The 15,616-nt window shown below is 55.5% G+C and overlaps 1 protein-coding gene across 8 annotated transcripts in view; it reads right to left on the bottom strand.

Moving 5' to 3' along the window:
• Positions 1-1,006: 1,006 nt before the first annotated feature.
• The window catches only part of Ctif (cap binding complex dependent translation initiation factor), a 268,365-nt gene continuing 253,755 nt past the window's right edge, over positions 1,007-15,616 (bottom strand). For all 8 annotated transcript variants that reach the window (XM_046428328.2, XM_046428327.2, XM_046428333.2 and 5 more), the window contains 2 exons: positions 6,482-6,535; positions 1,007-4,980 (listed from right to left, as the gene is read on the bottom strand). In XM_046428328.2, the coding sequence (XP_046284284.1) occupies positions 4,765-4,980; positions 6,482-6,535 (270 nt within the window). In that variant the 3' untranslated portion in view covers positions 1,007-4,764. The remainder of the gene's footprint in view (positions 4,981-6,481; positions 6,536-15,616) is intronic.

Here is a 15,616-nt window from a genome sequence, read left to right as displayed (position 1 = left end):
CTTCTGAGGCAAGACTAAGTCACTCGGAAAAGGGTTTCTGTTTGGATGACCTACTTTAGTATGACCTCCTCTTCCCATCCTCTTTGCTACCTTCAAACACTTTTCATTTTGATCTCCAATCTCTGCTCTTACTCTTTTGCATTTTGTAAAAAAAAAAAAAGAAAAAAGAAATTGACAAATATCTCATCTATGCAATTAAAATGTTATTTCTCATTCAGGCACAGTGACACAAGGCTGTAAATCCAGCAACTCGAGAGGCTGAGGCAGGAGGATTGCAAATTCAAGGCCAGCCTCAGCAACTTAGCAGATCCTATCTCAAAATAAATAAGTAAATAGATGATAGAGTGGCCCTGGGTCCAATCCTTGGTATAATAAATAAATAAATACATAAAAATAAAGAAAGAAATTATTTTCCTGTACTCTGGCTGTCCCCATGCAGTTCACGGAAGGGCATGACTCAAGACAAGGCAATGACCCAATCTCACCAAGGCCTCACCAGGCTCAGCCAGGGAAGACCAAGGGGCAGATGCTGTAATCACCACCACAGGAGCGGTAAGACTGGCAGGTTCCCGCCAGAAAGAACCCACGGGAGCTGTTACCACGGGCCAGGTCCCCACTGCTTTGTCAGAGGGAGACTGTGCAAACTGAGGGACATGTCATCAGGGGATCAGAAATCTTTCTAGGACCCTTGGATGAGGACTTATTTGACCAACTGGTTCTGGACTCTTGGAAGCTGCAAGGCCCAAGTCTCAGGTTGCCAAATGCCATAGGGACCTTTCCCCGGGCAGGTTTGAGGAGTGGTTTGCTAGACGGCAGCACGTCAGAGCTGGAATGGGGGAGCCCCCACCTCCAGGGAGCGCTCCCACTCTGCACAGTGCCCAGCTCTGGGGCAGAAGTCGCTGCCACCCGTCCCCCCGCCCTGGAGCCAACCTTGCTCTTAGTTGTTGCCTGGACCTTTGGGAGCGGCTGCCTTTGCTGAACTTACAAAGAGCACAGATTCAGGGCATTTGGGGTGTTTGGTATTGTTTATTTATTTTTTTAAACCCACTTGTAGTTTGGGTTCAGCTGAAAAGCAGGACATACAGATGGAGGTGGGCGGGGCGCAGGCAGGTTTCCGCTGCAGCTCTGGCCGGAGGCCCCAGGCCCTGCTCCGCCTGGGGAGGTAGGTCCTGTGGTGGGGCCCCCAGCTGGCTCAGGTGAGGTGGCCAGCCTTCTGGGCTAGTGTCCCGTGTCCCTAGCAGAGCTGTTTTTGCTCTGATCTGCATCTTCAAAGGCCCCGTCAGAGATTTCCCAACAGAGTGCCCAGCAGCTGAGGGACGCCACACCAAGGCCAGGCCAAGCGCGTGTGGGACAAGGAACGCTGGTCGGCTTCTGATGCCAGATAACAGCCTGGGACTGGGCTTCCTCAGGCCACTGTCTGGGGTGGCCCCAGGGGGCTGCTCCTGCTGGCAGCCCGGGCTGTCTGGGCCCCGCCCCTTCAGCTGCCTGGGGCGGGAGCCTCGGTGCAGTCCCTCCCCCTCCGCCCCGCAGAGAAAATAAAATAAAATAAAAACGAGAATAAATACCGACTGCGTCAACATTTACATTTACACAGATGGACAGGACGATCCCCAAACTGTGAAGGTTTACAGACTGGTTAAGGAAGGACAGACGACAAACTGGGTTTGGGGGTGCATGTTCTTCCCCAGGGAGGACGGTTGGGAGCCCTCCTGGGGTTGCCGTCCCAGAGCTCAGGCAAAGCCACCAGGCCGTGGGCAGCAGGAGGGTGGCAAGCAGGCCGCCCGAGAGGAACACGGTGACTAACTCATCCTGACAGGCGGGGCGGAGACGAGGACCGACATCAGATGGCTGTACCCGGGCCTCCTCCGAGCGCCAAGAACCGCGGGCAATAGGGGAGCAGCACAGGCCACGGCAACGCAGTGGCCAGTCCTCCCTCCCGTCAGACACTCAGAGGCCAGCTGGAGGTGACCTTCCTCTTGCAGTAGAGGGGCCGCTGGCCTGGGGAGGGGCAGGGCGCTGTGGGCCACCTGCTTCTGTCCCCTGTCCCTGTCTGAGTAGTCTCCCGTGGGAAGCTGCCCAGACTCTGACGTTTTAGGCTTTGCTGTTGTTTCTTTAAAAAAAAAAATTAAAAATGTTTTCCTTCTATGTCTGAAAAAGTAGCAGCAACCTGCATTTAGAAAAACAGCCGAAAGTGTTACGGATTGGCCAGGAAGCGCTTTCAAGCCATGGAAGAAACTAGGCAAACGGTTTGTCTAGAGCCACCGTGACACGACACGTAATTAAAAATATATTTATATATGTATACATATTTATATCTCACTTCTTCACACTGCTCTTCCCGGGCGAGAAGGGGCTGGCTCTGAGGCGAGGCCCCGACAGGCCGTTCAGAGGGACGCGCATTCGACCCATGGTGCCTGCGATGCTGCCTGTCTCTGCCTCCGCAGGGGACACCAGCCCCGCCACAGTGTCTGGGAGCCTCCTTCATGAAGAGCCCCTCCGGGAGCCCAGTGAGGAGTGGACCTGCTTCCACTGGACCTAGGCCCCCACTCCCGGCCTCTCGGGGACCCTGCTTCATTCTCAGCAGATACACACACACACACACACACACACACACACACCACACACCTGAGGGAAGCCATCTCAGCACACGTGGGCTCTCCGCCGCTGCAGGAGAGTAGCTTGCCTGGCTGAGGCTGCCAGACTTCACGCTCCGGAGAGCATGATTTCCCTGGTGTCCTCTCTGAGCATCCCCAAATCATTTATACGTTTCTGTGTTTCTTTTTTTTGTGCGTGTGGTGCTGGGGACTGAACCCAGAGCCTGTGCAGGCGAAGCAAGCACTCTACCAGCTGAGCTATATCCCAAATCAGCCTGGCTCTTCCCTCAAGCCTCCGGTGGGGCTTCTGAGGTCCCTGCGCCTAAGGGCTGGGGAAGGACACCGGGCAGTAACAGCATCCCAGGAAGGAGGGGCGGGAGGAAGAGGGCGGGGCCAGGGCCAGGGGAGCACGAGCCTCTTGGCAGAGAAAACCTGTGTCCCCCATAATTTGCTCCCAACAGGCTCTTTCTGGGGACTGGCGCAGGCTCCTGTCTTGGAGCTGGAAGCCCGACTGCAGAGGGTAAATCAGGGAGAACTGGGGAACTTCTTGGACCCACCCACTCCGCCTCCCTAGCCTCAGGAACAATCAGGAGAAACCTCCCCCACCCTTCCCTTCCCACTCGATCTGATTTGAACCTGGAGGCCAGAAAGAGCCTCCGGTCTGACCTAGGGCTTGACCAGCCTCCACCCAGGAGCAGGTCGGATGCTGCTGGGCTCTGCTGGCATCTCCTGGGGCCTTATCAAAATATGGGCTCCATACCCCAGAGACGACCTCGTCCTCCTCTCTAGCCATCAAAGATGGAAGCCGTTCCTCTGGATGGAGGGACTTCCAAGAAACCCCAGCCTTGTTTCCAGAACAGTCACTGGACTGTCCCTGTCCTGACTGGATGAATTCCCCCCTTCCCAAGACCCTGGAGGGCTGGGCTTCTGGGTCTTGCTGGGGCGGAGGCTGGGGCAGCCATCTAGCCCACGAGCCACCCTTCCAAGTCCTGGAGAGCAAGGCAGCCCCCTGCTCCCTGTTCCCCCCAGGATGAGCCTGGGACAAGCTGTGCGTTTTGGTTTTAGTTTGCCAGTCCTGTTCCCCGGCCACGTTCACCGCAAGGCAGCCCGCCCCCGCCCCTGCCCCAGGCCAGGACTGGGTCTAACTCAGTCCAGGGGCGACAGCATCAGCCCTTTGAGAGAGACAGCACAGGGGCTGCCGGCCAGGGGCTGAGGAACAGAGGATTCCAGCGGGGACCCCCACCGGGGCAGAAGTTTCCAATTACCCTAATTGGCTACTGGCAAGCTGTTTGTGGCTAGAATCCTTCCAGAGGGGGCCGGGTTTGATCTGCAGCTAATCAGGGGGTCCTCGCGGGCTGACTGTGATCACATCGAGGGCTTTTTCATTGAGAGGAGAGACTTCAAAGCAACTGACTTTTGAAAAATAAAACACAATAAAATAAAAGGGTGCAAGCTGAGCTGCGGGCTCCAGCTCCCTCCTGCTGCCGGCAGACCCCCTCGACCCCCTCGGCCTGGGGCTGGGGCTGGGGGAACCCGAGTCAGGAGGGTGGAGCGTGAAGGTTAGAGAAAAGTGCCGCCCCCAGCTCGGCCAGGCTGACAAAGGCCCGCAGTGACGGGCGGCTGGTGGGGACGGTGCCTGCCTTTGTCCTCCCGGACATCTGCTACACGTCCCTGCTGCCAGTTGGCGACTGCGGCTGACAGCACGCAGGAACAATGCGAGGCTGACTCGACCCACTTTTTCAGCCTTCTGAGGTCCTTTCTGACCCACGCAGTGTCCTGGTGTGCAAGGCTGCTGGAGGCTCTTGAGCAGCGGCAGGGACAGACCCCGCCAAAAAGCTGGGCGGGGGGATGGGTGGAGTGGCAGGGGGTGGGAGGGGCAGGAGAGAGGATGGGCCAGGGCCAGGGCCACCAGGAAAAAGACACATGCTTCCCTTATTGGTGTGAGCTACGGGCATGCTCGGGTTGGGGCGGGGGACCTGGGAGGGAGGGGACGCTCCTCTCAGGGATCTGATCCCTTCCCCTGCTGGCTCTAGACTGGCCACCGACTCTGCCTGCCTTCCTGCCCATTTCTTTCCCCCGCCAGGGCCACCCCTGTCCTCCCGCCTGTCCATCTGGCCCTGTGCGCCAGGGCCCCAGCTGCCCGTGGGCTGCCCGCCAGGCCCCCCGGCTGTCAGGCTGTCAGTTTCTGGATGGTTCTGTTGTAGTACTGTGTAATGGGGGGCGTCAGAGGGTTCCAGCTGTTGGCATGGAGCTCAATGACCTCTAGGAGCAGTGACCGCGTCAGCATGGACTCCGAGGGGCACAGCATCTTGTCTCGGGCGCTGGCCAGGAGCTCCGTCATCATCTCGGGCAGCTGTTCCTCCAGCAGCCGGCCTGTACTCTGCAGCTGTGGGCAGAGGAGTGTCAGTTAGGGCAGGGTTTGGGACCCCACGTGCCCCCTGGCCTCGGTTAGGTGGGCTGGGGGTAGGGACAAGAAATAGCTGGAGAGTCTTAGGGACGTGCAGGCCCAGGTGGAACTGGGAGCTCTCCAAACAGGAGCGCTCACATTGAATACTGCCTGCAGCGGGCACGAGAGGAACCAGAGAATCGCCTGCTGCCAGGCCTGAGAGCAGTTTCCAGAGCACCTCTTTCCCGCCTAGAACCTCCCCTCCTACAGGAAGCCTTCCCTGACTGGAGCCACAGCTTCGAGTGGCCCCATGAACTGATCCCTTGAGTGATCAGGTGGCAGTGTGTTCAGATCCACTTGGTGTCTCTTTGGAAAAGAGCTCAGTCATTCTTAGCTGCATGTGTCCACGTGGAACCCGAGAGCGAGTAGCCTCCCCTTGCTCTCTGTCCCCTTCTCTCCTGCCGCCTCCCACCGCCCAGCTCCAGAACCGCTCTCTGCCTACACTTATGGCAAAGGGGAGAGAAATACGAACCGGGGTGGACGGCCAGCTGGAGGATCCCGGGAGCCCTACAATCCTGAAAAGCAGCCGCCTATGATCTCTGTCCCCATCGCTGCCCCAACCCGGCTTTGAGCCTCCATGGTCAAGGCTCTGCCTCCGTCACAGAGCCACCCTTGACCTCCGCACCCCGCCACTGACTCCCTGGGTTGTCCAGGGTGTGTGCTCGGTGCTCACACCTCGTCCACCCACCGCGTGTGTCTGTCCCCAACCAGCCCGGGAGCCGTCTGAGGTAAGGACCCGCCTTCTTTCCCCAGTCTCTCCAGGCACCATCTGGGACTCAACAAATGAACTGCCCCTGGACGGTCTAGGCTCCTGGCACCTCTGTCTCCTGAGCTCCTTGGGTGCGGCATTTCAGCCTGGGCAGAGCCTCCTGAGAGGTGTGCTCATTAGAGCTGCCAGGCTGGGTCCTCGCCCTGCAAGCCCCCTCCTCCCCGTGCTCCACTCTGAGTGACTCTGGGCTATTTGCAGAAGGCCAAGATCCACCCCAGGGATGGGATCAGAGCCAGGCTCCAAAGGAAGAACCCAGAGGGAGTGTTTCAGTGAGCAGTGGCCACACATGGAGTGGCGACTCCCCAGGTGGCGGAGCCAATATGGGGGATTTAAGCATGAGGCACCTCCCCCGGCCCCGAGCCACCAATGCAAAGGGAGTTGTGTGGAGTTCCTTAAGTAAGTCATCAGTGTGGCACGCCTGAATCAAGGAAGGTGGTCATGGGAGCAGGGTGTCTGCCTCCCTAGAGAACCAGGCTCCTGCCTGCAGCGGGCTGCTCTCACCATCAGCACTCACGTGGCTCAGGGTGACAATCCTGAGTGCAGAAATTCCATGCTCACTCAGGTCACCCCCATCAGCCCTGCTCAGCAAGGCATTTCCCCTGGACTAGTGGATGCACCAGTGACCCTGTGCCCCGCCCCAGCTGTGGTGTGCGGTGGGGCCGCACTGCTTACCTCCATAGAGCAGCAGAGGACCGCGTCTTCCTTCACGTCCTGAGACTGCAGGAGCTAAGAGGAGACAGCAGAGGGGAGACCACTCAGGGGACACATGGGCTGCCCTGCCCTGCTCATTCCAGACCCGGTCCTGATGTCACTGGTGACAGTATCTCCAAGGCTGGGCTGGAGTGAGTGCTCATGAAAGTCAGAAGGCAGAAAGACAAGGGGACTGGGAGCACTGACTTCTTTGCTGGGCTTCAAGCCGGTGGAGGAAGCGGTCACCATGTAGTAGGGAGCCCAGGGCAGGTCAGGATGCCGTGAGGAGCAGCCCTCACAGAGAGGACAGCCAGTGTGCTGGGATCATCCAGTTAACAGCTGGGCAGTGGAAATTCTCAGGGAAATAAAATTAGCTTAGGGATGTTCAATCAGCGACTCCCCTGTGTGTGAGGAAGCTTAGCTGCTGGGTCAGAAGCTCTGGGCCCTGGCCACAGAGGACGCCCAGCAATCAAACCTCTCCTCCACTGGCCCGACGCGGCCCATGTCCACAATCAAGGCTGCAGGCACTTACCAGAGAAACCCAGGTCACAGCCAGGCTGCTCAGTGCCCAGCCTGGCCACGCCCCTGGCCAGGGTTCCCTCTACCTGTTTGGCTCTTTCTCTCAATCCTTCTCATTTGAAATTTAGGTATAATTCATATAACACAAGATTCACCATTTTGTGGAGGGGTACTGGGGATCGAACTCAGGGGCACTCGACCACTGAGTCACATCCCCAGCCCCATTTCATATTTTATTTAGAGACAGGGTCTTGCTGAGTTGCTTAGGGCCTTGCTAAATTGCCGGGGCTGGCTTTGAACTTGTGATCCTCCTGCCTCAGCCTCCAAAGCAGCTGGGATTATAGGCGTGTGCCACCACACCCGGCTAAAAATCATCACTTAAAAGCAATAATTATGTGGGTTTTAGGATGTCAAGAGTTATGCAACTCCCACCACTATTTAATTCCAGAATATTTTAATCATTCCAAAAAGAAATCTGTACCCATTAGTAGTCAGTCATTCCCCATTCCCACCCCATTCCAACCCTTGATAACTCCTAATCTACTTTCTGTCTCTCTGGATTTGCCTATGCTGGATATTTCCCATAAATGAAATCATACAATGTGTGGTCTTCTGTGATTGGCTTCTTCCACTTACAGTAATATTTCCAGAGTGCCTCCATTTGTAGCGTGTCCACATCTCCAGCTCTGGACTTCACACTCTGATCCCCAGGAATTCTCAGCCACGCGCCACAACCGCAGACTTCACTCCCCCTCCCTTTTCAGGGCTCAGCGGGGTCTTCCCCCAGCATCAGAGCATCCTCCCCACTTCCTCCCGGGACACTTGTCTGGCTCCCTCCACAAGAAGGGAAGCTCCACCAGGGCAGGGCCTTTGTTGGCCACTGCTGTCCCAGAACCTGGCACCGTGCATGGTGCACAGTAAGCACGTGGTAAATAGCTGCTAGCAAACACATTGGGAGGCAGGGAGATGACCCACTCAGCTGCCAGAGCTGTAAGAGGGATGGAAAGAGCCCTGTAAAGCAGAGGGTCTGCAAGGCACCGTCCTGGGAATGGTGAACCTCAGGGGGACATGGGTACTGTCACCCCATACACCTCCCTCACCCAAACACACCGTGGATGTGGAGATACGAGCTGGTAGAGCTTCATAGCTGGCAATTTGGTGACAATTATTAATGTCCCACGTGTTCACTTCTTCTGACCCAGTGATAGTACTTCTAGGAATTTCTTTTGCACATGTTCTCCACACATGCCATATGATCCACCCCCCCACACACACACACGCTATTCGCTGCACTATTGTTAGAGCAAAAGGCAGAAGGTAACTTGGACGTCCATGACACATCTGCACAGAGGACTATGCCACAGCACTCAGCTGTCCCTGCCCTCCCCACTGCTGTCTGCTTCTGGAATTTCTTGTCTCCAGACCCAGAGCTGCAGATCCTTCAGGGAGGCTCCAATTGGCCAGTGCCTGGGGGGAGCTCAGGGGCCACCCGGGAAGGGTCTCCCTTATCTGGAGGACTCAGGAGGTCAGAGTGAAGCCCAGGACGCGGGTTCTGGGAGTCAGGGGTGGGGCTCACATTTCAGCTGTGCTCCCTGAGTCACCTGGGCCAGCATCCACCTAGTCCTCTCCACCAGGGGCAGGTCCCAAGGCCTCGTGGGAAGGGGGTCCTGCGACTATCAGGGATGGGGCTGGAGGGAAAGGTGGGCCTGGCCCCACGTCCTCCCCAGGGAAGGCGTGGCCCAGTGTGAACTCTGGGGGTCCCTGGAACTGCCTGCTGTGGTCGACTTCCCTTACACGTTTCCTCTGGTGCCTAGAAGGAGAAAAGTCCCTAAAATGGTAAAAATCACAAAAAAAGGGGGGAAGGTGAGTTATCTGGGAGAGGGAACTCTTGACCCAGAGTGGGTGGTGGCGGCTGGGGGAGAGGGGGAGAACCTGGGGCTGGTGGGAAGGTAGGAAGGTGGGCTCAGGATGTGCCTGGGGACTGGGGGACAGATGGAGGCTTCTCGTGGTGAGTGGAGGTGCACCTGGGCTGTCCTGAGAGGAGCCTCTTAGGGGTCTCCTACCTCCCCTGGGGCCTGCCAGATGCTGAGGTGTAGGAACAAGTGAAGGAGCATGATGGGAAATTCCTCAAAGAGCCAGAGCTGGACAAGCAGTCAACAGAGACAAATGTGGTTGTCTCTCCTGGAAATGGGCCCTTCAGGCTTCTGTCCGTGCTGCACGGAGAGCCTCAAGCAGCCTCAAGGTTCTGTCAGCCGAGAGTTCTGCCCAGATGAGCCAGTGTCTGGCTCCTCGCTTCTGCTACTGCCCAGGGCCTGTGGCCTTCTGCTCCTCCTGACTTGACTGAAGAGGCTCCTCTGCGTTCCATATTCCTCTTCTTCTTTCTCTTCTCTTCCCCTCTTCTTTGTGACTGCATCATGTCCCCTCAGGCATGCTTCTGGGGCTGCTGCCCTGCTCCCTCCCTGGCAGGGCTCTGGGTCTCTGACTGCCAGGGCAGGGGACAGCCTGCCTACGACTCTCAAGTGGCGCTGTGCGCAGGTCCTCGGCTCCACCCTTATCTCTTCCTTGGTTGTTGGGGAAAGTCCGAATGAAGCCAAGAATCACACGGTGTGCTCGGCCCTGCTGGGCTTTCTCAAGCAAGTCAGGAGTGCTGGGGGTTTTCTATTTTCCTTTGACTCCACAGATGCTGGAGTGCAGAGATTTCGTGAAGGGAGCCTGTGGCTGCAGACCAGGTCTTGCCTTCCCCTCCAAAGCAGATGTGGCCACTCAGTGCCACCTCTCGAGAGTGGACTCTCACCCCAGGGCTGATAGGAGTGTGACTTCTCCAGCCTCCTCCTCTGACCCCAAGGGAACTTTGCTGACCTGGGTGCACACCAGGAAGTCCCACTGGCCGCTATTTGGTAAAACAAGAGGCCAACCTGCCTCACCCAGGGAGCCTGACACAGAGCCACAGGGCTCCCTCCCCAGGACCCCTTTCAGTGCCCCTCAGGTTCAACAGCTTCTGGCACATCAGTGGCTTCCCAGGACTCTCTACTGGACTTGCCCTTTGTGGGCGTCATCCCAAGGGCAGGACCTTTCCTCTCATCCATTCTGGTCCAAACTTCCTGTTCTGGGTCCCATTTCTTTTCCTAAGTGAACCTCTGTTGGTGTGTTGAGGGGACCAATAGCTCTCTCATTTATGAATGCTCTCCTTGAGATCTTCAGGAGGCGACTGCTTTAACTCAAACACCGGTCTCAAAAAGTGGCCTCTTGCGGCTGGGGTGTGGCCAGGGGTAGAGCACTTGCCTAGTGTGCACAAGGGCCTGGGTTCCATCCCCAGCACTGGAGAAAAAGAAGAAAGTGGCTTTTTGAACAGACATCGTACTGGCATCTTAATGCTCATAGATGCATTATTGATCATAGCCCCAAAGTGGAGCTCCGGAGCGTGGGCGGATGGATGAATGAAGAAACAAGCCGTCTGTCCACACGGTAGAGTGTTATTCAGCCTTAAAAGGGAAGGACACCTGACATGCCACCACTTGCATGAAACTTCATGACAGCACACTAAATGAAAGAAGCCAGGCACAGAGGGACAACAAATGGCTGAATGCCTCCACTTACATGAGGTTCAGAAGAGTCAAGTTCATAGAACTAGAAAGTCGCTGGTGGCTGCCAGGAAGTTGGGGAGGGGACGGGGGCGTTGGTGTTTGGGGAAGATGAGAGAATTCTGGAGATGGACGGTAGAAATGGTTGCATGACCATGTCCATGGACTTAACACCATAGAAATACGTATTTGAAAGTGGTTAAAATGGTGCAACTTTGTGCTTTACCACCATCAAGAAAATGGTTATTAAAAAAAAGATAGTCGGTGTGGTAAGACCCACTTGTAATCCCAGCGACTTGGAGAGGTTAAGGCAGGAGGATTGCCAATTCAAAGCAACTCAGTGACCAGACTCTGTCTCCAAATACAAAATTAAAAAGACCTTATGTCTGGTGTAGCTCAGACATAAAGCATCCCTGGGTTCAATCCCCAGTACCACCACCCTTCAGAAGAGGGGCTGCACTGATGGAGGACCAGGGCTGCCCACTCTGGGAGCCCCAAGGCATGGGGTGGAGGAGGAAGCCCCCTCATCCGAGTATCTGGCACAGAGAGGGATGGGGGCGGGCTGGGGCAGGCAAGCCTCCCGCGCCCTCGCGCAGTGAAGTGTGTTTCTTGGATGAGAATCCAAGGCAATTGTGCGAGCCCACACAGTGTTTGTTCGGAAGCGAATGCATTCCTGTCCTATTGTCTCTGCCGGAGACTTGTTGTGGGCACACCCATCATATCCTCCCTCGGGGAGAAGCCAAGGTGATCTCGTTGGGCTGTGGGAGGCCCCACATCAACTAGGGAGAAAGAGCATCCAGAGTCCTCAGGGAAGGGCCACGGGGCACGGGCACACTGCCCAAGGCGTGCCCAGGATGGAACCAGGCTGGCTGTTTGGGAGGCCACCTGACAAGAAGGGAAAGAGGGTGCTGATGGAAGGACCCATGGGCTCCTTGCTGCACAGGCAGGGACGGGCCCTGGAGATCCCCACTCCCGGCCCTACCAGTGAAGGGGGTCAGCCCAAGGCTTGCTGGCCGGCTCTTCCTGACCACCCAGCTCACCAGCCGCACCTTCTGTGGCCCTGGTAGAACAGGCACGGTCTGCCTAAGGCTCTGCATCAGAAGCTCAGCTTGGATCCTGCCCCCAGGAGCCTCCTCCTTTGGTGGGGGCACAGGTGGGCTGGGGCAAGGAAAGAAGGGGCAGGAGCCGGTAGGTGAGAGAGCGCCTGGGGTTGGCTACTGTGCTGGAGAACAAAGCCCACCAGAGTGCTCTGATGGACCTCTGGGTGGAGAGCGGGGCCAGGGCTTGGCCGGGCAAGAAGAAGGAGCCAGAGTCCAGAGGAGAGAGAAAAAGGGAGAGCAGAGACTGGGAGGAGGCGGAAGCCAGAGTGAGGGGCACAAAGAGTGGAGAGAGAGGAGGGAGGAAGAACAGGGGAGATGCAGCTGGTGCACGCTGGGGCAGGGACTGCGCAGGGACACCTATATCTCAGGAGGGCCATCAGGCAGCCAGGGCCCATTTGCCCTGCATCTCTGTTGCCCCAAACCTGCATCTATAGTCGAGCCTATAGGTCAGCACAGGAACTCATGCTCATGGTAATGACCTTGAGCCTTCAAGAATAGGGTCAGTTATGCCTGGTTCTTTGTTCAGGGAAGCAGGGAAGTAGATGATCTACCCAAGAAAGGTCATCATAGAAAATGTGCAGCAGGCTTGGAGTCAGAAGGCCCGTCGTCACTCACCAGGAGTAACCCTGGGTGCGCCATTTACTCACACTGTGCCTCAGTGTCCTCACCTGAGAAGGGGGATAATTCTTGCCTAGAATTATTTTGAGAGTCAACGGAGATAATGTATGTGAAAGAGCTTTGAAAAGTGCAAAACCTGATTCAAATGCAAGGTGTTATTACCTCTATTACATCTCTATCTTTATAGACAGATCTTCCCTGCAGATCTCAACACACTTTGTATGCACCATCCTGTTTACCCTCATGACACTCTTGTGGAGACAAGCAAAGGCCACAGGCATTATTATCTCTACTTAATAGACAGAGAAACCAAGGCTCAGTAGTTAAGTCTCTTGCACAAGCCAGACAGACAGCGCGTCTGAGCAGAGCTAGAAGGAGCTCAAGAGTCCTTGGTCAGCATCCTCTTCCTTAGACACTGATTTTAATTTCTCCCAGATTAGCTAAACCTTATTTTGCTGGTTAGAGCTCATAATTCTTAATTCCATTGACAATAATCACCTGGGTCTTCACAAAATTGAATTCATTTTATCTATCCTATGTCTGTGTTGGTGACCATTTACCTACCCATCCATACAGCCATTCTTTTATCCATCTATGCTCTCACTCATCTGTCTGGACATCCATCCATCCACCTACTCACCTACTCATCCATCTGTCCATCCATCCATCTATCCATCCATCCATCACTCCACCCACATACCTATCCTTTCAACAACATTTATGGAATATCTACCATGTGCTAAACGTGTTGTGAGTACAGAGACAACAAGAATAAGACTTATAATTTACAGTTTGTAGGGGGAAATCCAGAGGCTTTTGTTAGGCATATGGGGTTGGAGCGTGGGATAGAATGTGGGGGGGAACCTCCAGGAATATGTGCATAAGCTAAAAATGTGAGAAAGCACAGAGCTTTAGTGCACCAGTACTCCAAGGTTCCTAAAATACATGGTCCTGGGTGAGGGGAGGGGAAGAATATAATGATAAAGAAGGCAAGGGCCACATCCTGAATGGCTCTACATGCTATGCTAATGAGTTTGGGTTTTGTTTTTTTTTTCTCTTTTCCCAGTACTGGGAATTAAACCCAGGGCCTCACACATGCTAGACAAGTGTTCTACCACCTAGCCATATCCCTAGCCCTTTTTATTATTGTGAGACAGTTTCTCACTAAATTGTCCAGACTGGTCTTGAACTTGAACTTGCAATCCAGCCTCCTGACTAGCTGGGATTACAAATGTGTGCCATTGGGCCTGACCTGATTTTATCCCAAGGGGCTGGAGAATCATTGAATGATTTTAAACTGGACAGCAATATGATAAACAACTGCACTTTAGAAAAGACCTTTCCTTGGGCTGGGGATATGACTCAGTGCTAAGGTGCTTACCTTGCACACGTGAGGACTTGGGTTTGATCTCCAGCACCAAGAGAAAAAAAAAATCCTTTCTTGGGGAACCAGTAGAATAGAGGTCAGTGGAAGAGAGGTACTGGAGAATGAAATTGACCAGATTACATTTCTTGTACATGCAAAGGCGTAACAACAAATTCCGCGAATATGTATAATCATAACGCAATAATTTTAAAAAAGGAAAGACAAGGGAAAATGGAGGGAAAACCCCAAAACCAACCAAACAAAAAAGATCCTGTCTTATACAGAGTGGAGGATAAAGTGGAGCTGGGAAAGGGCTATGGGGATTGGAGGCCCCTTGTGAAATCCCGGTGGCCTGAGTCGAGGCAGGCACAGAGGAGGAACGTGGTGAAGGCAGGCGTGAGAGCAAGGAAGCAGGCAGAGTGCAGCAGCCAGGCCACGCTGGCCTGGGGGCTGGTCAGCTGGATGCATGGGGATGCCATCCAGGTACTGGGAAGGCCATGGGATCAGTGCTGGCAATCGTGGTCCTTGGGGATGATCAGGGGGGATGATCAGTGGGAGAGTGGCCATCTGAGGTCCTCCGTGCCCAGGGTCAGGGAAGCCAAGGGTGTGAATGAGTTGACTTGCAGAACACATGGGATGAAAAGAGAGGAGGGCGGGGCTGCAACCCTGAAAACCGCAAAACACCTCAAGGGTGAGAGGAGAAAGCCCTAGAGGAGGAGGAGAAGAAAGGTCAAAAGCACAGCCCAGCAGGAGGAAGTGACATCATGGAAGCCAAGAGAGGTCCAGGAAGCACTAGGCCAACAGCGTCAAACGCTCTGTGAGGTCAAGTGACATGAACAAGGACCAAAGTCCCCTGGATTGGGTGATGAGAAGAGGGAGGGCAACCTTTGCCCTGATGACTTCAGAGCATGGCAGGGGTCGGAAGCGCAGGCAGAGAGAAACACCTTTGCTTTCTTTTCCTTTTGGTCTCTCTTTTCTCCTCCCTCCTCCCTAGCTTGCCCGTGGAAGGACAGGGTAGATGCCAAGAGAAAGAGAGAGGCTTCCACAGGGTCAGTGGGGCTGCTCATCCAGGCAAGAGAGGCTGAGGCCTGCTTAAATGCTCAGTGGAGGAGCAAGGGCAGAGCCAGGAGAGGGCAGGACCAAGGGCACGGATCAACCTGAGATAAGAGCAGGGACGTCGCCCCTCTGAGGCAGGAGAGGGCCGGGGGACTGTGGACATAGGTGCTCCAGGAAAAGATCAGGTTGCCCATGTTCACTTGACTTTGAAGCCAGACCAGACCTGGGTTCAGACTGTGTCTCGTCTCAAGTTCACTTGTGGTCATCCTTGCTCTGAGCCCGCCTGCACCACAGAGACCCTCCACCTGTCACGTTCCCACTCGTCTAACAGGAGTCCTGGTACAGTGGCTGGGCTCAGATGCCAGGGAAAGGCAGGATCCTGACCTGGACTGTGGTCCGGGCCTGTGCCCTGCGGCCTGGCTGCCAGCCTCCTACTAAGGCGAGCAGGCGGGCAGGCACCCTAACTGCGGACCAGGCGCCCCAGGGGGAATAATTAGCCTCCTTCCTGCAGAGCTTGCAAACTGCCCTGTACAAAGTGGCGGCAGTAAATGTCACATGGGGGAATACTTCATCCCACAGCTGGCCCGAGGGAGTGAAACGTAATCTGGGCCTCAGAGCACACGCTGACTCCTTCTGCAGACACTGGAGCCAGAGGCAGGGCCCACCGCTCCAGTGGCTCCTTTGGGGGCTGCGCTCTGGGTCAGAGTCCCAGATGGGAGGGGAATTCTGTTCACAGGCCCTGCGGCCCTCAATTCCTAGCACCTGGGGGTTGGGCGTGAAACGCAGGGAAGTCAGCTGTGTCTGCACTCAACACCTCAGCCTCTCCTCTAGTGCCTTCTAGAAGCTCTGACAGCCCACTGTGGCTTGTGTGCTCACT

The sequence above is a fragment of the Marmota monax genome, unplaced genomic scaffold (genome assembly GCF_021218885.2).
Source record: "Marmota monax isolate L192 unplaced genomic scaffold, Marmota_monax_Labrador192_F-V1.1 WCK01_AAM20220418_F8-fsc00031, whole genome shotgun sequence".
Lineage (NCBI taxonomy): Eukaryota > Metazoa > Chordata > Mammalia > Rodentia > Sciuridae > Marmota > Marmota monax.
This window is presented reverse-complemented; position numbering and strand designations above follow the sequence as displayed.